Source organism: Lontra canadensis, unplaced genomic scaffold (genome assembly GCF_010015895.1).
Source record: "Lontra canadensis isolate GAN:19392208 unplaced genomic scaffold, GSC_riverotter_1.0 scaffold10, whole genome shotgun sequence".
NCBI lineage: Eukaryota > Metazoa > Chordata > Mammalia > Carnivora > Mustelidae > Lontra > Lontra canadensis.
In genome coordinates, this window is record NW_022631004.1 from 4,130,520 (window position 1) to 4,156,796 (window position 26,277).

A 26,277-nucleotide genomic window follows, 5' to 3' on the forward strand; every position below is an offset into this window, starting at 1 on the left:
CCAATGTTCATAATAACCCCACCCCCCCTCCCAACCACACTCCCCCCAGCAACCCTCAGTTTGTTTTGTGAGATTAAGAGTCACTTATGGTTTATCTCCCTCCCAATCCCATCTTGCTTCATTTACTCTTCTCCTACCCCCTTAACCCCCATGTTGCATCTCCTCTCCCTCATATCAGGGAGATCATATGATAGTTGTCTTTCTCTGATTGACTTATTTCGCTAAGCATGATACCCTCTAGTTCCATCCACGTCGTCGCAAATGGCAAGATTTCATTTCTTTTGATGGCTGCATAGTATTCCATTGTGTATATATACCACATCTTCTTTATCCATTCGTCTGTTGATGGACATCTAGATTCTTTCCATAGTTTGGCTATTGTAGACATTGCTGCTATAAACATTCGGGTGCATGTGCCCCTTCGGATCACTACGTTTCTATCTTTAGGGTAAATACCCAGTAGTGCAATTGCTGGGTCATAGGGTAGTTCTATTTTCAACATTTTGAGGAACCTTCATGCTGTTTTCCAGAGTGGTTGCACAGCTTGCATTCCCACCAACAGTGTAGGAGGGTTCCCCTTTCTCCGCATCCTTGCCAGCATCTGTCATTTCCTGACTTGTTAATTTTAGCCATTCTGACTGGTGTGAGGTGGTATCTCATTGTGGTTTTGATTTGTATTTCCCTGATGCCGAGTGATATGGAGCACTTTTTCATGTGTCTGTTGGCCATCTGGATGTCTTCTTTGCAGAAATGTCTGTTCATGTCTTCTGCCCATTTCTTGATTGGATTATTTGTTCTTTGGGTGTTGAGTTTGCTAAGTTCTTTATAGATTCTGGACGTTAGCCCTTTATCTGATATGTCATTTGCAAATATCTTCTCCCATTCTGTCAGTTGTCTTTTGGTTTTGTTAACTGTTTCCTTTGCTGTGCAAAAGCTCTTGATCTTAATAAAATCCCAATAGTTCATTTTTGCCCTTGCTTCCCTTGCCTTTGCCGACGTTCCTAGGAAGATGTTGCTGCGGCTGAGGTTGAAGAGGTTGCTGCCTGTGTTCTCCTCAAGGATTTTGATGGATTCCTTTCTCACATTGAGGTCCTTCATCCATTTTGAGTCTATTTTCGTGTGTGGTGTAAGGAAATGATCCAATTTCATTTTTCTGCATGTGGCTATCCAATTTTCCCAACACCATTTATTGAAGAGGCTGTCTTTTTTCCATTGGACATTCTTTCCTGCTTTGTCGAAGATTAGTTGACCATAGAGTGGAGGGTCTATTTCTGGGCTCTCTATTCTGTTCCATTGATCTATGTGTCTGTTTTTGTGCCAGTACCATGCTGTCTTGATGATGACAGCTTTGTAGTAGAGCTTGAAGTCCGGAATTGTGATGCCACCAACTCTGGCTTTCTTTTTCAATATTCCTTTGGCTATTCACGGTCTTTTCTGGTTCCATATAAATTTTAGGATTATTTGTTCCATTTCTTTGAAAAAAATGGATGGTACTTTGATAGGAATTGCATTAAATGTGTACATTGCTTTAGGTAGCATAGACATTTTCACAATATTTATTCTTCCAATCCAGGAGCATGGAACATTTTTCCATTTCTTTGTGTCTTCCTCAATTTCTTTCATGAGTAGTTTATAGTTTTCTGAGTATAGATTCTTAGTCTCTTTGGTTAGGTTTATTCCTAGGTATCTTATAGTTTTGGGTGCAATTGTAAATGGGATTGACTCCTTAATTTCTCTTTCTTCTGTCTTGTTGTTGGTGTAGAGAAATGCAACTGATTTCTGTGCATTGATTTTATATCGTGACACTTTACTGAATTCCTGTACCAGTTCCAGCAGTTTTGGAGTGGAGTCTTTTGGCTTTTCCACATATAGTATCATATCATCTGCGAAGAGTGATAGTTTGACTTCTTCTTTGCCGATTTGGATGCCTTTAATTTCTTTTTGTTGTCCGATTGCTGAGGCTAGGACTTCTAGTACAATGTTGAATAGCAGTGGTGATAATGGACATCCCTGCCATGTTCCTGACCTTAGCGGAAATGCTTTCAGTTTTTCTCCATTGAGAATGATATTTGCGATGGGTTTTTCATAGATGGCTTTGATAATATTGAGGTATGTGCCCTCTATCCCTACACTTTGAAGAGTTTTGATCAGGAAAGGATGCTGTACTTTGTCAAATGCTTTTTCAGCATCTATGGAGAGTATCATATGGTTCTTGTTCTTTCTTTTATTAATGTGTTGTATCACATTGATTGATTTGCGGATGTTGAACCAACCTTGCAGCCCTGGAATAAATCCCACTTGGTCGTGGTGAATAATCCTTTTAATGTACTGTTGAATCCTATTGGCTAGTATTTTGGTGAGAATTTTTGCATCTGTATTCATCAAGGATATTGGTCTGTAGTTCTCTTTTTTGATGGGATCCTTGTCTGGTGATGGGATCCTTGTCTGGTTTTGGGATCAAGGTGATGCTGGCCTCATAAAATGAGTTTGGAAGTTTTCCTTCCATTTCTATTTTTTGGAACAGTCTCAGGAGAATAGGAATTAGTTCTTCCTTAAATGTTTGGTAGAATTCCCCCGGGAAGCCGTCTGGCCCTGGGCTTTTGTTTGTTTGGAGATTTTTGATGACTGTTTCAATCTCCTTACTGGTTATGGGTCTGTTCAGGCTTTCTATTTCTTCCTGGTTCAGTTGTGGTAGTTTATATGTCTCTAGGAATGCATCCATTTCTTCCAGATTGTCAAATTTGTTGGCATAGAGTTGCTCATAATATGTTCTTATAATTGTCTGTATTTCTTTGGTGTTAGTTGTGATCTCTCCTCTTTCATTCATGATTTTATTTATTTGGGTCCTTTCTCTTTTCTTTTTGATAAGTCTGGGAATACATTTCCCTCTTGATCAAGCTATTATGAGTCTTCTGTCACCACTGAATTAAGTCTTAACCAATACAACTGAGAACACACAATAATTTTCTTATTGGGAAATAATTTGAAACTTACAGAAAAGTTGCATGAATAGTAGAGAACTCTGGTATACCCTTTATCCAGGGTTAGTAATTACTAGCATTTTTCCACATTTGCTTTATTGTTCTTAATTTTATCACACAATTTTTAACCATTTTAGAGGGAACTGCATACATCATGTTCCTTTACTCTTTTTTTAAAATTTGTTTTAAAGATTTTATTTATTTATTTGACAGACAGAGATCACAAGTAGGCAGAGAGGCAGGCAGAGAGAGAGAGAGAGGGAGAAGCAGGTTTCCTGCTGAGCAGAGAGCCTGATGCGGGGCTCAATCCCAGGACCCTGGGATCAGACCTGAGCCGAAGGCAGAGGCTTTAACCCACTGTGCCACCCAGGTGCCCCTACTCTTTTTTCTTTTTTTAAAGATTTTATTTATTTATTTGACAGAGAGAGAGAGAGAGAGATCACAAGTGGGCAGAGAGGCAGGCAGGGGGACGTAGCAGGCTATATGATATACATGATATACTGATATACAGGGTGGGTAGCAGGGTAGCAGAGCAGAGAGCCCAATGTGGGGCTCAATCCCAAGACCCTGAGATCATGACCTGAGCCAAAGGCAGAGGCTTAACCCACGGAACCACCCAGGCGCCCCATGTTCCTTTACTCTTAAACACTTCAAAATGAACAAGGACAAGGACAAAAGGTCCCACACAACCATAATTACCAAATTCAGGAATTCTTCATTGATACAATACTACTACCTCATTTAATAGTCCATATCCAATTTTAATCAATTATCACAATAATGTCTTTCCCAGTCCAGGATCTAATCAGAATCACACATTTCTTTGTCATGATTCAGATATCAAATTTTAAGGGAGTATCTCTTCTTCTTTTTTTAATAAAAGGAGAAATCCAAATTTAAAAGAAATCATATTGTTTGCATTTCTAGCTTATTGCCGCTTCTACCTCTTTTCTCTTTATAATTCATGAACCTGCCATTCTCCTCCTATCAGGCTCAATTCTAGGCCCCTGAATTGCAGCGGCTTCCACCAGTGTGTTTTCCTGGATTTACGAGACAAGATTCTTCTCTCATTATTCCCCAATTTTGTTTCGACGACTTCTGCCCTTTCCAGTCACAGTGAGGTCATCATTATTGCTGTGTTAGAAATCCTCACCTATGCAGTAGTCAAGAGTGGAAAATAACCCACTGTGCACATCATTTCCAATAACTGCCTGATAGAATCAATACAGTAGAAAAAATTGCACAGGCCCTCGACATAGAGGTGGGAACACGGATCATTTAGGCCCTCTGAATGTAATTAGCCATTAAGTAGTTGAGTTTTGTTCGGATACAGTAGCAATCAATATCTTTCAATGAGTTTGATAAAGGTGATTTAGAAGATACAATTTATTTGTTCTTGAGAGTTTATTTGCATCTTATCTGTCTTTATGGCAAGAACTAGTTTTGCTGAGAGCCTATTTACTGATATACAACAGAACTCTCTGCAAGTTCACTGAGCTTATTCATTAGGCACTAGTCAATTACCTGCATTTTATAATGAAAAGAAACTATTTAATGAAATTAAGTTGAGTAGGTAACTCTCTTACCAAAATAATCAGCCTGTACTCAGTAAATAGTTACTAAGGAGTCACAGCGTTGGGGGCTGGCCATCAGTCTGCTGCTGAGGGGTGGAAAGTCTGCCTGATACATGGGCTAGCAAGAACCACCTCCTTCAGACACCCGTGGTGGGCCTGACGAGGAGGTAGGGAAGCCCCACGCCTAAGGATAACCCCATCTGTCCTGACAGATACTTATATCCCTCCACTCTCCATTTAACGAGGGTCTCACAGCCTGCTGGGATGAATAAGAGACAGGGTGGGAAGGTAAAGTTCTTTTGTCAAATTAAATGCATTGATTACACTTTTAGGGAAGGTCACTGTCTTCTGTAATTTCTGCCACGTCTTCAAAGGACAGTCCCATTGACTTAGAATCATCAGAGGTACAAGGAGAAAGAGAAAGAAAACCACAGGCATTTCCATGCAAGCATTTCCATGGAGAACAGGGCCACCCTAACCACAAAATCCTTGAAAGTCCCACCCTCTGCAGCCCAGCACCCTTTTGTTGTGGTTATTAGTTGCAGACTGATTCCAAGTGGGAAAAGATTTCCAGACAAGCTTCTGAAGACCAGAAAGTAGAGAGAAGAGGTATGGAGAGTGCAAGGAGGAGGTGGGAGCATCAGTCCGAACACGATTGGCAACTGGTGGGACGCCTGCTTCTGTCCCTCCTCTGGTTCTGGCCACCATGAGAATGTGTCACCTGCATTTCTTTTCTTAGGCCTTTGAACCTGCACATGGAGACATCAGTGCTCTGTCTTCCTTGACCTAGCTCTCCCTCCTCAACCCCTAAATCTCACTACTCTGAGGGAACGTGTCCACCTTACAGGCCCTGGACCCAGACCTGTCCAGGGAGTGACCCTGTCACTCCACTCCAGCCACATCCCCATGCTTTCAACGAGGCAGGGAATTTTTTAAAACAGCTTTAATCCGGGCTCATAACACATCAAGAGTCATCTGTACTCAGGTTAAAATCCATTCTCCTCCCAAGCCCCCAGGGAGAAGCCCCAAGGAGCCCTCCGCCCTCGCCGCACTTGCTCATTGTGCTTGTTTCCCCTGCCCTGACCCACTTTCCGAGGTCCTCTCTTCCCTGAACACTCCACTCTACAACTTTGCTCCTGAACCCTCCAAACGTCCCCTCAGCATTGCTTCTCAAACTACCCCAACTCAAGGGCACACACAGTCTTCCTCTTCTGAGCCTGATGGTTCTCTGTGCTCTCAACCTGCTTCTATGCACCTCATCACTGCAGTAGAGCCGACACTGGGATGCGCCCTATCTCCGCGCGGCTGCAGCGCAGGCACACCACGGCCTTTCAGTACAATTTGCGCTCTGAGGAAACAGTTAAGATGGAATCCAGAATCTATCTCATCAGCACAAACACCATTGGAGAGGCCAGTGGGAATGAAAATCTGAAAATTGGTATCATCAGCCTCCTTCTGGAAGTGTTCCCAGAGCCAGTTAAAAATCACTGTAATGGGCAAATGCCCTGACTTCTAAAGAAGAGAAAGAAAGGAGAAAGGAAAGGACAGGACAGGACAGGAAAGGAAAGGAAAGGACAGGACAGGACAGGACAGGAAAGGAAAGGGGAAAGGGAAAAAGAAAGGGGAAAGGAAAAAGGAAAGGAAAGGAGAAAGGAAGGGAGAGAAAGAAAGAAAGGAAGGGAGGGAGGGAGGGAGGAAAGAAGAGAAGGAGGGAGGAACGGAAGGAGGGAGAAAGGAAGGGGAAGAAGGGAAGAAGGAATGGTAGGAAAGAAAGGGAGAAAAGGGAGGGAAGGAGAAAGAGAGGGAGGAAGGAAAAGGAAAGAGAAAGAAAGGAGGGAGGGAAAAAGAAAAGAAAGGATAGAAAAAGAAAAAGTCACTATAAAACGGGGGCAAGTGGAACTATAGAGGAAAAAATACAAAAGACTTAAAAACCAAATGCAAAGTGCACATAACTTCCATTCTGATTCCACATACCATCAAAAGATGGCTTTGAGACATTCAATTTGAATATGGATGAGATATTAGATGATATTTAAAAATTACTATTAACATTGTTAGGTATGATAATTGAATGGTGGTTATGATTTTGATTTTTATTAAATCGTTAGACAAATTATCCATACCAAAGTATTTTAGGTGAAATGGCATATCTGGGATTCATTTTAAAATATATCAGCAAGGTCGTGTACCCGCATCCGCACCACAGGGTCTCCGTGTCCCACCACGAGCCGCAACGCCCAGCCCTCCTTCCCTGGCACCCACGCCGGCGTCCCCCCGACCTACAAGATGCTCAAGGAAGAGCACGAGGTGGCTGTGCTCGGGCCCCCCAAGAGCTCGGCTCCCGTGACCACCACCGTGATCAACAGCCGTGGTGAGACAGCCGTGCCCGACCACATTGTCTGGTCCCTGTTCAACACCATCTTCTTGAACTGGTGCTGCCTGGGCTTCATGGCCTTCGCCTACTCTGTGAAGTCCAGGGACCGGAAGATGGTGGGTGACATGATTGGGGCCCAGACTTATGCCTCCACTGCCAAGTGCCTGAACATCTGGGCCCTGGTCTTGGGCCTCCTGCTGACCATCACGTTCATCACCCTTTTTGTCACTGGATCGCTGATGATTCCGCAGATGATTTTCGAGATGGTCAGACAGTATGGAGGCTACTAGGAGCTGCCCGTGGCCTGAGGCTGCCCCCGGGGCCGCAGCCTTTTCTGTCTGTGACAGTCTACCGTTGTAGTCAATAAAGCGCTTGTGTGTGTGGGGGGGGGAAATATATATATATATATATATCAGCAAAAAATAAAACAGCAAAAAGTTGTGGGAAGGAGGGACAAGGTTGGCAAAAGGCTGATAAATGTTGACACTGGGTTTGGATTCGTGAAGGCTTATTATACTCTTCTTCCCACTTTTGTGTAATTTTGACATCTTCCAAAAGAAAAAATATCTTAAAAGTCACTGAATCCACAATCTCTAAACCTTGAACTAGGAATTACCTCTTTTTTCTGTTAGTTAATTAAATGCATATTTATTGAAACTCTGCTATGTGGGGCACCTGGGCGGCTCAGGCAGTTAAGCGTCTGCCTTGGCTCAGGTCATGATCCCGATCAAGCCCTGCATTTGGCTCCCTGCTCATCGGGGAGTCTGCTTCTCCCTCTGCCTGCAGCTCCCCCTGCTTGTGTTCTCTCTCTCTCACTCCCTCTCTCTCTCTTTCTCAAATAAATAAATAAAATCTTTTAAAAAAAGAAACTCTGCTATGTTAAAAGCATTGCAGCAGGAACTATGAAAGGTACAGAAAACACAAGACACAATCAAATATCAAATATGTACTGGGTAAATATCTATAATGGCTTATATTTGGCCACTTGAACATGGGGAAAAAACCTTGCCCCTTCTCAGATAGTGGATATGCTGATCTGTAGTCTGACAGCCTCTGTCTAAATCTGGTTACACCCATACTAACCAGGACATCATGGGCATGCCACCTCTTCTAAGCCTCCCTTTCCTTATTTTTATATCCTTTCTCCTCTTCCCCTCCATCTTCTCCTTTAATTAAAAGGCTAACACTATTAACCCCAGCAGTTGGGCCATTCACTTCAGCATGTACTTTGCTATGCAGGGGGTGGAAACATATCATCCACACATCCCAGCTGCAGGTGCCATTAATGCCTCCACGGGCAGTGACATAAGCACACAACTGTTTTGTACATGCAGATGGGTCTAGAACATGCCTGCTTGTGTGGATGGCATTACTGCGTGACATGCCCCTCACTCACACTAAGGACTGAGCTGTGGAGGTAAATGTACATGGTTTACATGTACCATATTTAGGCATGGATAGCTGCCAGACATAGACATTGAGAAGTCAAAAATCCAAACACATTCCAATTACAGACAGTCTGGAAAGCTGGAGAAACATTTCACAAAGCTGGCACTTTTGAATGTTACGGTGAAGGATGATGGGGAACCTTCATCAATATAAAAATCTTTACAAATGCTGTGGTTTAAGGATAGCTTTCTGAGTAAAACATCCTACGAATACTTATAGACTTGTATATGCACTATACATATGCATATATATTTGTATATGTTTATAAAACTTGAGTCACACAAGAGAAATGATAGGTTAAAAAAAATACTACCTCAGTCACATAGAATTATATCAAAATTCATATATCAAGGTAGAGTGCAAAAAGCAGGGATATTACAGAGTTTTCCTTTGTATAACAAAAAAACAAAGACTATTGCCTACCAGATAACAAGTGTGAGGATAATTAAGTAAAGCAAACAAGATATGTTCAATCTGTACAGTAAAGCATGGTATGTGAGTGCATTTTCTTCTTTTTTTTTACTATATTTTATTTATTTATTTGTTTATTTAATTTTGTCATTATGTTAAGTTAGCCACCAGACAACACATCATTAGTTTTTGATGTAGCACTCCTTGAGTCATTATTTGCATATAACCCCCAGTGCTCATTACAACACATGTTCTCCTTTATACCCATCACTGGGCTAACCCATCCCCCCCAATCCCTTCCTTGAAACCCTCAGATTGTTTCCCAAAGTCCTCAGTCTCTCATGGTTCTTCTCCCCCTATTATTTCCACCTCTTTCATTTTCTCTTCCTTCCCCTAATGTCCTCCATGCTATTCCTTACGTTCCGCATACGAGTGAAACCATATGATAATTGACTTTCTCTGCTTGACTTATTTCACTCTGTATAACCTCCTCCAGTTCCATCCATTTCAATGCAAATGGTGGGTATTCATCCTTTCTGATGGCTGAGTAATATTCCATTGTATAAATGAACCACATCTTCTTTATCCATTCATCGGTTAAAGGACATCTCATCTCCTTCCACAGTTTGGCTGGTGTGGACATTGCTGCTATGAACACTGGGGTGCAGCTGCACCTTCTTTTCACTACATTCGTATTTTGGGGGTAAATACCTAGTAATGCAATTGCTGGGTCATAGGGTAGCTCTATTTTTAACTTTTTGAAAAATCTCCACACTGTTTTCCAAAGGGGCTGTACCAACTTGCATTCCCACCAATAGCGTAAGAGGGTTCCCCTTTCTCCACAACCACTCCAACATTTGTTGTCTCCTGCCTTGTTAATTTTTGCCATTCTAACTGGTGTAAGGTGGTATCTCAATGTGGTTTTGATTTGAATCTCCCTGATGGCTAATGATGTTGAACATTTTTTCATATGTCTGTTAGCCATTTGTATGTCTTCTTTGGAGAAGTGTCTGTTAATGTCTTCTGCCCATTTTTTTTTACTTGATTATTTGTTTTTTGGATGTTGAGTTTGAGAAGTTCTTTGTATATCTTGGATACCAGCCCTTAATCTGTAAAGTCTGCATTTCCTGAAGCATTCCAGTCACAACAATACATTGCTTTCAAGAATCTGCCTGAAATTTTGGCCCCAACTCTGTGATGAATAGCAACTTCTATGCTCTTCAATACAGACTGATTTCTTGAAGGGAAAAAATTGCTTCCAATACTATAGAATTTATGTCAAATGAAAATCTTTTAAAGAATTTTAAATAAGTGCTAGATTATAGCTGGAAAAACCAACACTTTGAGAATGTATTTTAAAGACCTTCTAACAGTGTAATTAAATCAACCACTGTATATGTACCACCATGCTTTCTAAATTAAGACATTATTTTATGTATTTCAGCCAATTAAACTGTTTTCATTTGAGAAAGCAAAAAATTAACATTTTGAGTTATTTCAAGAAAAGTCTATAGTTTTAACCTCAATCAATCATGATCATCCAGCATGAATATATGAAGGTCATTTTCTTCTAACTTTGTGCTTCCTGCTGCCTGACTTTGTCACTTTTATAGTTATATACATTTTTTCCTAATTTCAAAAGCAATAAATGTTCTTTGCAAAAATTCAATTATATCTCTTTTCCTACCATATAGAAATGATTTCTTAACAGTTTAGCATGCCAGGTGATTTTCTAAACAAACATATTAAAATAGTGCTTACTAAGGGGTGCCTGGGTGGCTCAGCCAGTTAAGAGTCTGACTCTTGATTCTGACTCAGGTCATGATCTCCGGGTGGTGAGATCAAGTCCTGCTGCATAGGACTCTATGCTCAGTGGGGAATCTGCTTGAGATTCTCTCTCTCCTTTTGCCCCTCCCCTTGTACATGCTCTCTCTCTAAGATAAATAAATAAATCTTTTTTTTTTAATTTTAAAAGATTTTATTTATTTATTTGTCAGAGAGAGAGCGAACACAGGCAGACAGAGTGGCAGGCACAGGTAGAGGGAGAAGCAGGCTCCCCGTCGAGCAAGGAGCCCAATATGGGACTCAATCCCAGGACGCTGGGATCATGACCTGAGCGGAAGGCAGCTGCTTAACCAACTGTGCCACCCAGGGGTCCCTATAAATAAATAAATCTTCTTAAAAGAACAGTGCTTACTAAAACAAAATAACTCACAGTAATTTACAATTTACTTATCTTACTACCAATAACATATCATGGAAAACTCTTCTTATGGAAATGTTTAGCTCTATAAGCCCATTTCTTGGTGTGTTTGCATGGTATGTTATTTTTATGAATGTAGCACAATTTATTTAGCCCGGCCCCTACTGTGGGTAAATTAATATGTTACAAATTTAAAAAAAAATCCTTGTATATACACTTGTGCATATTTTTCCTATTTAAAATGTTTTCTTTACATATAAGTAGCTGGCTATATTTTCCCTTTTTTTTTTTAATCAGCACAGATAAATCAAGAATTAAGTAAATGACAAGGAAGTTGCAAATGAGCCTTAGAAAGTACATATTTTTATATTTCACATTATTTAAACACCTACATATTTTGTCATATTCTATGCTTCTGAGCCAGAAAATCTGCAGAAGAAAAAATTCTGGGTGAAGGGATTTAGGACCACTTTCAACAACTTCAGCAAGCCTAGGCTCACTGGGGGACAGAGCTCTAGGCCTGTGTCCTCCCTAAATTGTGTTATTTGTGAAGGTTTGACCGAAGTCTGTCTACATCTCTTCTCTCCTGCACTTTTCTCCCAGCAGCTGTTTCCCTTCTCCTGCTCTTACTATGGGAGGTGTAGGGTTCTCTGTACTCCATAGTCTTATTCTTATCCTAGAGGCAAAAGGAATTCAGGAGCTGAGAAATCCACCATGCTGATTCTAAGAATGGTGGTGAAGGAAAAACAAATAACTCACTAAAAACTCCAAGGGTAAAGTCAAACATGAAATCTGAATAAGGCTTCAAAACAAACATTGTTTCTTTGCCATTTTTCTGGACAGCTTTTGATCCTTTTGTAACACAAAATTTTCATTCAGGATTTCTTTCCATGTTGCCATTTGCCATTGCGTCATCCTCATGCAATGGTATGGTATTCAATGGGATATTTGTTTAGAGACTTTTTCCTCTCCTTATTGCCAATTCTGTGAACAATGAATTACTTCAGTGGAAAACTCCATGCCATCTTTGCTGAAAAATCATGTGTGCAATTGTATTCCTTTGTGCTTTCATTGGTTTGTGTGTTATAAAAGAAAGCATTTAAAAAATACAAAATAGCCCAGGGATGCCTGGCTGGCTCAGTCAGTGGAGCATGCGACTCCTGATCTCAGAGTTGTAAGTTCGAGTCCCACGTTGGTTGTAGAGATTACTTAAAACAAACAAACAAACAAACAAACAAAAAACATAAAAAGACAAAATAGCCCGGACTAAAGAAAAATGAAATCCAAATTATGGGTTCTTTCCCTCCCCGGGCATTGTACCATTTACCTTTAGTATGATGTCACCAACTACAGGGTTTAGGGAACTTGAGAGAGGTCAGACAGCTGGTAACCAGTGGAGCCAAGATTTGAACCCAAGCATTCTGGCCGCAGAGTCCAAATTCTTGATATTACTGTATAGTTCATTCCACAACACACACAGAGCTCTGTGGTTAGGTAAGAAAGAGAAATTCTCCCAACCCTACCTTTTGGGTCTCCCAAAGAAAACCTGGCTTACTGCCAGATCATTCTTCAAAGAAGTTCTACTAAATGCCATACCCACAAATCACACAGAGACTGCAATCCAACATTTTAGAGCTTCACGATTAAGTATATAGGCAATCAAAGATTATCAGACATTCAAGAAAAGAGAAAGTCTAAATAAGCAAAAAAAAAAAAAAAACAAAACTCAGAGGCCACAGAAACAATACAAAGACTAGAAGAAATGCTTTTTAAAATCCACTGTATTTAATATCTTCACAGCCCCCCCCCCACCAAAATATAACATCTCTGAAACAACAGGATATTTAAGAAAAATAAAAGACAGAAATGGCACCTTAGAGGGGCACCTGGGTGGCACCTCAGTGGGTTAAGTCTCTGCCTTGGGCTCAGGTCATGATCCCAGAGTCCTGGGATCAAGCCCCACATTGGGCTCTCTGCTCAGCAGGGAGCCTGCCTCCTCTGATCTCTCTCTCTCTGCCTGCCTCTCTGCCTGCTTGTGATCTCTGCCTGTCAAATAAATAAATAAAATCTTAAAAAAAAAAAAAAAAGGAAATGGCACCTTAGAAATTATAAGTTTGAAAACAGAAGATCTCAATAGCATAAAGGACAAGAAAATTAGAAGATCAATTCAAGTGGTATGATGTTTAGCTAACTAGAGTTCCAGAAAAGAGAAATAAACAAAAGGGAAGAAATTAGCAAAGTGAGAAGAATATATTTTCCTAGAAAGGAAAGGCATGAATTTCCATATTAAGAAGGGCTAAGTGATATGATTTCACTCATATGTGGAATTTAAGAAACAAAACAGATGAGCATATGGTAAGGGAAGGAAAAAGAAAATAAGATGAAATCAGAGAGGAAGACAAACAATAAGAGACTCTTTAGGAAACAAACTGAGGGTTGCTGGAGGGGAGTTGGGTAGGGGATGGGGTAACAGGTGATGGGCATTAAGAAGGGCACTTGATGTAATGAGGACTGGGTGTTACATGCATCTGATGAATCACTAAATTCTACCCCTGAAACTAATAATACATTATATGTTAACTAAATTGAATTTAAATAAAAAATTTTTAAAAAGAAGGGCTAAGTTACCAAAATAATTAATGAAAAAACACTTGATTCATGGCAAATCACTATGACATATCAGAATACGTTGGTCTAAAAAAGACTGAAGGAAACAGAAAGGGAATGGCAAAGGACTTTGCAGCAGCAATAATAGGGACTAGAAGGCAGTGGAGGAGGCTTCAGCATTCTGAGAAAAACTGATTTTCATCTGGGCATTCTATACCCAGCCAAACTATGAAGTGTGTGGTAGAATAAAGACATTTTCAGATATTCAAGGACTCAAAAATTACCTTGCACGTGCCCTTTTAGAAAAACTACTAGAGTACGTATTTTAGAAAAACAGAATTAAGTCGAGAAATTAAAAAAAAAAAAAAAAAACAGTGGGGTCCAAGAAAAAAAGAATCCAACACAGAAGAATGATAAAAATGAGTCCCAAAGCAATAGCATACTGGAAGTGGAGGGGAAGAAACCATCCAAACTGGAATAGAACAGAGGCAAAAGACAGGAAAATCTCAGAGGGAGGAAAGTAGAACCAATAAAATGTTTGGAAATTTTTTAATGAAAGAAATGTTTAATAACCATGTGACCTATCTCCTGGAACATTTGAAAAAAATATTGACAATAGGTCCAAAGAAAAGCTAACGAGAAAATGAAGTGATGATTAGCTCTGGGTAAAACAAAATGCAGTATATTGAAGGAAACATAATTATAGTAACCTACGTGGCTTTGCAGTGACAGTACTTATATAGTCATAATAATCTAAGTAGTGATTTAGTCAAAGCTTGTACTATAAGTAATGGGGAAGGAAAGAGAAAATAGAGCATAGGAGAGAAGAGAAATTATTATCTACTGTGACTGAGAGTCAATAGCTAACACTTAAAATTGATCAATAAATAGTAGTGTATGTATATGCAAGAAAATCTCAGGCAAATAAATAAATAAATAAATAAATAAATAAATAAATCTATCTCAGATAAATGAGAGGCTGGTTTATTGGTCTCCTCCAGAGACGGAAGGAAGGAGACCAGGGACCAGGGTGAGAAGGAGACTTTTCTTTGTTTTTATCCTTTCTTCCTTTCATATCTTGAACTATGTACATATATTAGCAATTTTTAATTAAAAAACAATTAAAAGAAATAGCAGAAAGAGGATAATTTTTAGAAACATGAAACAGCAAATAGAAGAAGGGCTAAAAAATGTTGAAAGGGGTCATCTTCAGGGAGGAGGACGAGAGGATGGGGGAGTAGAGGGGTAAGAGCTGTATTTAGGTGTAAGCTTTTACAATTTCTATTTTATTTTAAAAATTAAGTCCATGTGTTTATTTATATAAACAAAAGGTTAAAGCAACATCAGAATATGAGAACACTTCAGGGAGAAGCTAAGTTTAATTGGAGAGGTAAAGTAAGTTAGGTGAAAGAAGTAATAACACTTTCCCCCCCACTTTTTGTCTAAAAATGTATAGTATTAAGTACATAAAAACAAAATACAACTTAAATCACAAAGCAGGGGCATGTTTCCTAGCCTTCTTCATTTTGTAGCACATTTCTAAAGTGTCAATCTAGAATACTGATCTCAGACTATGTAACATGAGTTATAATTTTAGAGAGTCAGTAATCTACAAGTTTCAGAAATTTGCCAGAACCACCTAATTGCATTATATGAATGAAACAAATTAGTTTTAAATATGGCTAAATACACTTGGGTAGCATAGTTTCTTTTGACTATAAGCTCTTGGAAAAACTAGGTAATTTCATGTATTTAGGATTCCACCACCAAAAAATATCTTACCCCTTATAGAGATACCCTGTCATCCCTCGATTCTGGAGACCATGGTACATGTCTCAACCCCTTTCTTTAATTCACTTGGTCACAAGTGACCAAAAGAAGATCCACCTAGAACGGCATCATGGTTTCAATCTTTGTAGTCTGTTCGGGCTGACTCAAATAGGAAAGAGGATGTCCTCTTATTAGCAGGATGTCATTTTAACTGAAGCCTACAATGATAAGAGACCAATGCCTGCCATCCCACTTGCTCCACCAACTGCTGGTTCTCATTTACTCATTCACTTACTGTGATGGTTAATTTTATACGTGAATTTGACAGAGCCACAGTGTGCTGAGATATCTGGTCAAATATTATTCTGGATGTTTCTGCAAAGTTGTTTTTGGATGAGATTAATGATTTAATTGGTAGAATAAAGCAGATTGCCCTCCATAATGTGAACGGACGTCATCCAATCAGTTGAAGGACTGAACAGAATGAAAAGACGGCCCCTCTGCTGAGTAAGAGAGAATTCACCAGCAGACTGCCTTTGGACTTCATCTACAACATTGGCTCTTCCTGCCTAATGGCTTTTGAACTGGACAATCGACTCTCCCTTAGTCTCCAGCCTGATGTCCCACCCTACAGATTGGACTTGTCAACCTCCATAATCATGTGAGCCAATTCCTAATAATAATAATAATGATGATGATGATGATGCAGGGATGCCTGGGTATCTCAGTCAGTTAAGCATCTGCCTTCAGCTCAGGTCATGATCCCAGGGTCCTGGGATGGAGCCCCACATCGGGCTCCCTCCCTGCTCAGCAGGGAGCCTGCTTCTCACTCCCCTTCTGCCTGCTCCCACCCCTGCTTATGCTCTCTCACTCTCTCTGTCAAATAAGTAAATGTAGTCTTTAAAAAAAATCATAATAATAAACACCCAATAGGCTCTGTTTCTCTGAAGAACCCTGACCGATACATTCATTCAAACAAATATTTATTTAATACGTACTACATGCCAAGTAGTAAGCTAAGTACCAGGATAAAAAGTTAAAACTATAGTCCCTATCCTTGAAGATTTAGGAATTTGGCAATAATAGAAACAATAAACAGTTTCCCCTAAGAGTAAGTTGGCAAAGTTGGCCCCATACAGATATAACATGCACACGGATTCCATTTAGGAGCTTTAGGCTTCTTTGTGGGCTTATTCATGATGAGAGCTTGACCAAGTTTGCTTAAGCACTTGGGCTTTTCCAGTCTTGTATTATCCATTTTTTTCTAGAGGATGAAAGTTTCCAGTGCAATACCATAAATTTCCAACCCCTAAGAAGGGGACAGTGCATTTATTTGCTAGCGGTCCATGGAGTAACCTTGCTTGTGCTTTTGTGTGGGTCTCAGACATAGTTTCCACCTTGGAACACTGCCCAGTATTCAGTCATCTGGGTCATTTGTCCAACCTCCCTTACAAGTGGTTGGCTTGTGAGAGCTAGGTGATACTAAGAAAACTAGTAAGTACACTGGATCTTGTCTGTGAGAGTTCTTTGAGCATGAACCATTCACCAGGTAGGGAGCTCAAAATAAAACCCAACACGGGCAACAGACTATTCCAAAGGGATTCTGCTGTGCACCATATGGTGTGCAGAGTATATGGCTTCGGTTTTCTCACCTCTAAAAGGAGGACAGCAATACCTTGTCATGGGATTCCTGTTAGGACTGACTGAGTGGTGCACACACCGTGATAGGAATGATGCCTGCCCTGTGGTACATATGTTCCCTCAACAGAGGTTACTTTTTCAAAATTTCTAAAATGATTTTATTCATTTTTTTGAGAGAGTGAAAGCTAGAAAGAGAATACCAGTAGTGGGAAGGAGCAGAGGAGGGGGAGAAGTAGACACCCCCTGCTGAGCAGGGAGCTTAAGGATGTGGGGTTCATCCCAGGAGCCTGGGATCTTGACCTAAGCAGAGGGCAGAGGCTTAACTGACTGAGTCACCCAGGCGCCCCAGCAGGAGAGGTGACTTTTTAACACAGAGCATGGGTTTGTCTTTGATCCACCTCCATGCGTGTAAGAGCAGTAGGGGTTGGTCATAAACAATTGCTCGCAAATTTTTTTTTTTAATAAAAGAAGGATTATAGTCCCCGTTTCAATTTGTATCGCACTTTTAGAACAAAGGACCTATTTTAGTTCAAAGTACAACAAAATCTTTGTTACTCAGAATACTAGAGAATCCTAGAGAAGGGATGGTAAACGGAAGTCCAGAAAGTGTGGTCAATGAAGAGTTAATTCACATGGCGAGATGATTATACCTCCCTCTCCTTCCTGGGGAAACATCAGGGTAACTGAAAGACCAGAAAATTCAAAGCGTTATTGTTTGTAAGGCAGAGAGCTAGCTCCCAACCCCTACAAACTTTTTCACAAAATGAAGCCAGGAAAACAATCGTCTTCTAAAAATCTGAATACCAACTTACAAAACTACTTTGTGTTCCTCTGGGGAAACTAATGAGATCAGTGATTTTTGCTGGACTGAGAAATGCTTATTCCTAGAACTTTGATGAGGCGGTGAGTGTCAGATAATGCAGCTTATTCTGCTCAATGATTATGCTTAACAAAGACAAACCCCAAGGAATTAAGGAAAGGAGGGAGGGGAAGAGCGAAGAGAACAATTTCAGAGATATACTGCAGTCAGCGGGGTCATAAAAAGATGTTTCAAAACCACAGTGTGAAGACTGCAACTGACTCATATTCTAAAAATTGCCCTGAACAGTTCTGGAAAGTTGTATAAGAAAGATACAACAGTGGAAACGTATTACTCGTTGTCAAACCAAAAGCACAGTAAAGTTGTAACTTTTACTCAAAATAGCTCAAAATGATGAGTTGTGAAGACATGACTGAGAAGGTAATCTTATATGATAAAAGTTTTGAGTACTAAAGTTCCACAGAGTTCGTCTGCAGTAAATAGTAGTAATCGGCTGTCACAGCTTACTACATTATTATACTCAGAGCTACTAGTAGTTCCCCAGAAAGGCTGGAAGTCAATGTGATTCTGATCAGGGATGACAAGGTCTCCTGGCAAACCATCTTGGGAGATCATTTTTTACAGATTTAGGGAAGTATCCTTAAATCCTGATTAATATGAAATTATAGTATTAAAGTTTGAATTATGGACACGAGAGAGAAGACAACATCCAAGCAGAGATTCAAATGTTCATGCAGGAATCTGTGAATAGGCCATATGTTTTTGTGTAAGTGCTATTAGAAAACTTTCACTTCCTAAAGAGTCTATGGTGGCTCCATATTGTCATGGAAGCAAGTTTAGATTTTTATTTTTATTTATTTATTTATTTGACAGAAATCACAAGTAGGCAGAGAGGCGGGCAGAGAGGCGGGCAGAGAGGCGGGGGAGGCAGACTCCCTGCCAAGCAGAGAGCCCGATGCAGGGCTCGATCCCAGGACCCTGGGATCATGACCTGAGCCGAAGGCAGAGGCTTTAACCCACTGAGCCATTCAGGCGCCCCCTGGAAGCAAGTTTAAAGTCTATTTTGATACGGAAGCCAGGTAAAGTCCCATCTTATGTCATGTCTTGCTAACAATACTCATCACAGGCTAATCACCTGTGTGCCATGAGCCGGGCTGGACCCTTGACATCCATTCTTCTTTTTCTTTAAAATCATGCAGTGGTTGTCCCCATTTACAGACGAGGAAACAGAGACTCTGCATGTTACAGCAAACTGCTAAAGGTCACACACCTTTAGAATACAAACCGCAATCATCCGACTCCAGAAAGAAGGCCTCTTCTTCTTCCTACCCATTAACCACCCAAAGTGAGAGCCAAATACTGCTCATTCAGCCTTTCAAGCCACTGCATGAACCGTTTGCTCTGAGGTGACAAATGCCCCCACTTCTGCTTATCTTTCCAGTTCTAGACCCTCTCTCAAAGTTCAGGAGCCACCCCAGAGTCCCCTGACTATACCTGTAAACATCAGTGTCCCCCTCTGTGACCTTGGCAGAGAACAGACCACCTATGTCTCTTGGCCCATCATCTGATGAGCCAGGCTACCACTCTAGCTAACACTTTGTTACATTCTTTATCTGTTTTTTTTGGTGTGTCATCTTTTCTTCTAAACACGCTGTCAAGAGCTAATTTTAGAAATTATCATATGCTTCCCCATTTTATACTCAGTGGGAAAAACAGTAATTCTTTAATAGATTTAATTTAAAATATCCATTCCAATTTTTGAGCACTTTGTGCCTCACTATATATGACTACACATTAAAAGGATAATTTACTTCTTAGCTTGCTACCGTATGATAATAATCTGCTTTAAAATAAATTAAAACTTTGAATGGAATTGCTTTTTTAAAATCAATTATAGTTCATAGTATCACATAATTGAGCTTTTCTAATATTCTTACTCATCTCTGTAGGCGTGCTAACAACACTGACTTCATCTTTGGCCCTCCATCTTGTTCACACGCACCCCAAGAACTCCCTTGAGGCTACATGTTCCAGGCCCTGTGGAGGTTAATGTATGACCTGACTGGAATGCTGGAAAGCTTGTTCTCATCTTCCCTAAAGTGGCTCACACAAGGCGTCACTTAAGTAATTAGTAGAGATGACTGTTGCCCAGAAGGCCCCACTTGAGGTAGCTAGTAGAGATCCTCTGGTGCCAGATGGCATCACTATCCTGTGACCTCACTACCGTGCCCCCTGCTCTATCAAAGCTGGCGACTTGGTGGAGACTAGAGGCAGAGGATGGCTGTCTACTGCCCGGATCATCTAGCCACCTGCCCAAGCCCCCTATCAGTAAGTTACACTGAATAAAATTTTGTGTAATGCTACGGAGTGGCTTGCTTTGTTCTGTGGTCCTAACATGCCTTCTCAGTCTGGAGGATACTTTACTGTCACTCCTCTACCTTCTAACAATCTCCTTATAGTAAGAATCTTCAATTATGCAGGATGGAGATGAATAGTCATGAGTATACAGCTGCATTTTAGCCAAGAGTATCAAATTTCCCCTTTGCCATTTTTTTTACACACAACACAAAGTTCAAAAACTTGTATTGGTGTGTTTTACCTTTTCTCTTTGTCCCTGGACACACTGAAGTGGATCTTCTGTTAGGACTGAACTTGCCAAAAAAGGAGGAGCCACCAGGAAAGTTCTAGAATGGAGAGGCAACCAGATGAACCACCTCAAGTCGAAAGGCTAGATGCCCGCGTGAGGCCTGGTGGACAAGTCCATTGGCCAGGACTTTCCATAGGCGACCTATCATTATCAAGCCAGAAATGGGCAGAACTTGTTCCAGGTCCCGCGGCAAGGCAATTGACATATTTAATAAGCCACCTGGGCCACAGGAGGAAGAAAGACAGACATCAAGCAAGGCTGATCCCAAAGGACCCTCCACAGGTTGGTCCCTGACTAAAAGGAGCATGGAGTAGGAGGGAATCTTATGTACTGACTTTTTCTGGGGCATAGTTCTGGGGCTGGACTGTCAGGTTCTCAAACAGGCCTCATGATACCCCATCATACATCCTGGTCCTTGGAAGCTGGTTCCCAACTGGCTTATGAGGTGAAATGTGTTCATTTAGGAATCCAGTACAAGAATCAACCCTTTTTTTTCCTGCACTCACTGGGAAAGAGGGGGGATTATACCAGAGTGGAGCACCTAGGTCCCACCTACGATCTAGGCAGCCCAATATCAGGATTGATGTGGCTTCTGCTCCTCCAAGAAACTCATTTCTGGGTCTTGCAACCACAAGCCAAGGAATGCCTATTTCCTTTCCTTTTTTTCTGGGAAATAGGCAGCTACTAAAGAATGTTGATTTCTTTTTTTTTTTTTTTTAAGATTTTATTTATTTGACAGAGAGAGAGAGATCACAAGTAGGCAGAGAGGCAGGCAGAGAGAGAGGGGAAGCAGGCCCCCTGCTGAGCATAGAGCCCAATGCGGGGCTCAATCCCAGGACCCCGAGATCACGACCTGAGCCGAAGGCAGAGGCTTAACCCACTGAGCCACCCAGGCGCCCCGAACGGTGAACTTTCAAAGTCCCATTTATATGGCTCATGGCTCATACTTATATGCATGTTTGTTTTTCCCAAATCAAAGAGACACCAGAAGGCAGCTGTGAGGCAGTTCCCAGCTCCCACAGAATGGATCAAGCCTCCCAATCTTCATTCACCCCATCTCCATGACCAGCAGAGGGAGCCAGAGAGTTCTGAGGGGTTATCTCCTACCTTAGGGTCCAGGGTCACTACCCCAGTCTCCAGGGGCCAGCCTCTTAACTTGAAGTCAGGGGAAGGTTAGGGAACTAGGCACATTTTCCTCATTCAAATAATTCAAAGAGATCTACTGAGGAGTAGATGCTTAAGACAGGAAGACACATACCTTCAGAGAGAACGAAGCCAAGAAATGAAGTTAAAAAGAAAGCATTAACAGGGGCATCTGGGTGGCTCTGTCGGTTAAGCGTCTGACTTCTGACTTTGACTCAGGTCCTGATCTCAGGGCCATGAGATTGAGCCCCTGCTTGGATTTTTCTCTCTCTCTCCTTCTGCCCTTATCCTGGCTCATGCATGCTCTCTCTCACTAATATATAAATCTTTAAAAAAAAATTTTTTTTTAAAAGGAAATAAACAAAACCAGAACTGAAGCTAGAAAAGGTCCTAGGAGGGCAGCTAGTCCGCCCCTGCTCCTCCCTCAGAAGGAAGAAGTCTGTGGCCAGGGTTGCCTAATCTCGCCTGTGGGCCAGCTTCAGTACAATGTACTTTTTTTTTTTTTTAAGATTTTATTTATTTATTTGACAGACAGAGATCACAAGTAGGCAGAGAGGCAGGCAGAGGGTGGGGGGGAAGCAGGCCCTCCGCCAAGCAGAGAGCCCGACGCGGGGCCCCATCTCAGGACCCCGGGATCACGACCCCAGCCGAAGGCAGAGGCCCAACCCACTGAGCCACCCAGGCGCCCCAGCACAATGTACTTTTAAATGCTTTACTCTTAATTAGTTACTAACCTTTATAGAGCTGGAGAGTTCATATTAATAAATTTGAAGACCACATTTCCAGATTCTTTTGATAAAGCAGAAGATCTGGCAAACCTTGCTGATAACCACTCACGGATCACACCTGCCCTCCCTAGTTAACCCCACCAAGTCCCTGGCCTTCCTCAGGCCTTTATACTCCCTACTGGACCCTACGGCAGTGGACTTTGCCGTCCTAGGCATGACCAGTGTTTTTCTCTCTAGTGTTTCACCTAGGGAGCTCTGACAAATTATCCACACTTGCACTCTGATGAGATAAGTCAGAATCTGGGCCTGGGGAGAGATCCAAGCCACGGAAGTGTCTAAAGTCCCCAAATGATTTTTACATATGGCCAGGTTTAAGAATGGCTAAGTCTAGACCATGAAGGGCGGATGATCAATTATTTTCTTCTTGAATGAAGCTCCTCAGTGGCTTATTTCACCATTTTACCATTTTTGAGCTTTTCTTTGCATCCTACCAAAATCTGGTTTTCTCTTATTCCATTCTTCCAGCAGTTTACACAGCCCTAAGTTTTCTTTTTTTTTTTTTTTAGTTTTTCTTCTTTTTCCTAAAGTTATTTTCATTGTTCTATTCTCAACCCCTCCTCCAGCTTCTCTGCATTTTTAAATAGATTTTATTTTTAAGTAACCTCTGTACCCAGTGTGGGGCTAGAACTCACAGCCCCAAGATCAAGAGTTGTATGATCCTCCAACAGGGAGCTAGCCAGGTACCCCTCTCCACATCCTTTTTAAAGTACAATGGACAAAATTAGAAACACTAACAATTATTTTACTAGAGTAGAATTCAGTAGTGCTATTTATTTCTGGTTGAATGTCATAACTTAAAATCTCAGAATCACATTAATTTCCTTTCACAACACTTTTTTTCTTTTTTTCACTTAATCATGCCCTGGTTTTTGTTAACAGGGAACTCAGTTGCAAAAATCTGAGAAATCACACTCTGTGATGGAAAGAAAACCAGGATTTGGGGCAAATTAAAGCACCAAATATCAAATCTCATTTCAGCTGAGAGAGACACCTTTCCCCAGGGCCATAACCCAACATGTAGAATTAAAGGGGACATAAGCATGTCCATAATGGTTTTAGTTCTTTAGTTCTTTGCCTGTAAACTAAATTACAATCAATCGACCAGCCTATTTTTAGGCAAATTCTAAGCTTTTTTTTTTTTTTTTTAAGTAGACTCCACATCCAGGATGGGGCTTGAACACAGGACCCCCCAAATCAAGACCTGAGCTGAGAGCAAAAGACTCATGTTTAACCAACTAAGTCACCCAGGCATTGCCCCCACTTTTTAAAACAATTTTATTTTTTAAGTAATCTCTATGCCCAACATGGGGCTTGAACTCACAACCCTGAGATGGAGATTCGCATCCTCTATGGCCTGAGCCAGTCAGGCGCCCCTCGAAGCTAATTTCTAAGCTAACCCTCAACTGTCGAGTTAGAACAGAAATGCTGCTTAGCGTACGATGTAACTGGAAGTCTAGCACAAATGGTAGCCTATCTCGGTGAGAGAGTAATTTGTTGTACCTGTTTTACAGATTAAGAAACTGAGGCCTAGAAAGCATAAGCAGCTTGCCCGCAGCTGACTGCCCACACACCCAGCATCTGATGGGTCCTGGCTCTGGCTGGCCCTTTGGAGAAGGTAAACCCTTCCATAGTCATCAGCCCCTGACGCTGGGTACCGGACACCATATCAAGGAATCGAGTTTTGGAGACAGCAGCCGCTAGGCTCTAGATCCAGCAAGAGCAGAGACTGGGTCTCAACATCACACATTCGGGCCTGAACCAGCTCATCATCAAAATGCACACGAAACCTTGAACGTGACATTCTGGAGCCAACGGGCTATCTTAAATGCTCCTTGGAACCCCTAAGGAAAAGCCAACGTTCTCTCAGAAATACATAAACTACGCTGCGACCCTTGCTTGCATAATGTCAGCTCTGTAAAGCTGGAAATCCTATCCAGAGAAAAAAATACATCGACACGTTGAACTACGAGATTCCCTCTCGCCATGGATAGTAAGAAAAAGCAAGCAAACAACAACAACAAAACTCAAAACACCACACCCCTCCACACTCAGTTTGAGGAGAAAGGACGGAATTAATGTTTTATGTCTGTTCTCCGAAAATGTCTGCCTTAGAACCCAATACGTGAGGCGGGGAAGAGAAGGGTTGGGTGTGGGGCTCAGGGATAGCGGGAGGACCACGAGGCTCGGAAATCCCAAAGGCGCTGAGATCCCAAAGGAACACGGACGCCCCGCCCTCCGGCGCCGCCCCCACGCCGGGGGCCTCTGCAAGGACGCACCGCGACGGTCACTGCGTCGCGCACGCAGGTTCCCCGGGCGAGGAAACACTGGCCTCATCTCGAAAAAGACCAGAGATAACAGGGCTACGCCGGCTGCCTAGACCCGAGGGCAGCTTCTTTGTGCATCCTTCGCCAAGCTCGGCGCTAGAAACCCGGCACTCACGCCCCCCTCTACAGTCGCCAGAGCTGTCGCTCCCTCGCCGCGCCGGCGCGCACCACTTCCAGACTAGGCGTGGCGACGTGCGCGGCGCGGGCCCCGGCAGCCCGATCCCCGCGCGCCCGCCTGTGCTTTTGCCGCCTGTGCGTCCGCGCGACCCGGCTGGAAGCCGTGTCCCTGAGCCGAGCCGCCCGCCAGCCTCGCGGAGTCCGGGATACTCACGCGTCCGAGTGTTTTCGGGAAGGGCGCGCACTGCCCCCGCCCCCGCCCCCGCCCCCGCCCCCGCTGAGGAGGCGACAGAGCGCCGAGAGCCACCTCTCGAGCCGCCTGAAGGGACTAGCGGGCGGCCGGCTGAAAGCCCCTCATGTTCTGCAAGCTCGCTCAAAATGCTCCTTGGTGCCGCCGACGCAGCTGCCAGGTTTAATAACTATGTCAGGCAGCCCCTCCCCCCCATAAAGAGACACAGAGATGACAGGCTGGGAAGCGAGGCCCGCCTGTTCCACCGCAGTCACCCTGCCTCCGCCCCAGCGGTGCCGCGGCGGGAACGACTGTGCAGGGACCGACCGGGACAAAGGTTCGAGTGCCAGCCGTGACCGGGGAATTCTCCCGAAACCTAAGTCCTTTGCTCTTCGCTCTGAGCGTAAATCTGATACCCTTCCCAGCAGTTTCTGTGAAACAAAAGGAGAGGCGGACGCCTTCCTGGTTAACCTGACCTGCGTCTCAAATGTCAAGGGGACTTTTACGTAAAGGAACGCAGCAAACCTCGATCTTATTTATACTAGATGTCTGGGCATTGATAGGATAATCTGGCACCTTGCTAAATGCACGCAGGAAGCTCATCGAGCTGTTTCCCATCACGTTTTAGGGGCTCCCGCTAACGTTCCCACCTCTGCAGAGAATTCTGGCCAACAGAACCTTACTGTCTGGGGGAGCTCCTTTGCAGATCTTCCTTAACCTGGACCATCTCCGACGCGCTGACAGCTCCTCGAGAGCGACTGGACTATGTTAAGCCGGAAGGAATTCCTGGTTCTCTTTTGCAAGTGAAATATCTCTCGGAAAGTAGTGCTTTTTAAATACATGTATATCTAACCGGTGCAGGGCGCACTGCAGCCTGCCAGCTGCGGCCCGCGGCCTCCCCGGGGCCCCGCCCCGCCCCGTGGGCTCTACCCCGCGCGGCCCTGCCCGCCGCACCTGCCTCTGTGGGGAGCGGTTTCCGTGGAAACTCGGAGAGCGGGTTCTCCCTTCAGACTCGCTGTTGCCCTGACAACAGAGACCTAGCATTAGGCGGTCCAGGAAGGCTGTCAGTGCAGTGGATGCCTGTTTTAAATCACGGATTCAGATTCACGAGGGTAGTAGGGCAGAAATAGGAGGGCCGTGGTATTTGGGAATGGAGACTGAGCAGCGCAAGCCTGAACGTGGATGGGGTTAACGGACAA

General features: G+C 42.6%; 2 protein-coding genes across 2 annotated transcripts in view; one reads left to right on the forward strand and one right to left on the reverse strand.

Moving 5' to 3' along the window:
- TRIM2 (tripartite motif containing 2) overlaps positions 1 to 25,908 on the reverse strand; it is a 159,868-nt gene extending 133,960 nt beyond the window's left edge. The window contains exon 1 of the mRNA XM_032855496.1: positions 25,762 to 25,908. The gene's annotated coding sequence lies outside the window, so the exon portion shown is untranslated. The remainder of the gene's footprint in view (positions 1 to 25,761) is intronic.
- On the forward strand, positions 6,777 to 7,234 carry LOC116866542 (interferon-induced transmembrane protein 1-like). The gene has a single exon (XM_032855500.1). It carries the CDS (start codon positions 6,842 to 6,844, stop codon positions 7,217 to 7,219), a length of 378 nt encoding a protein of 125 aa, XP_032711391.1. The 5' UTR covers positions 6,777 to 6,841; the 3' UTR covers positions 7,220 to 7,234.
- Positions 25,909 to 26,277: the final 369 nt, after the last annotated feature.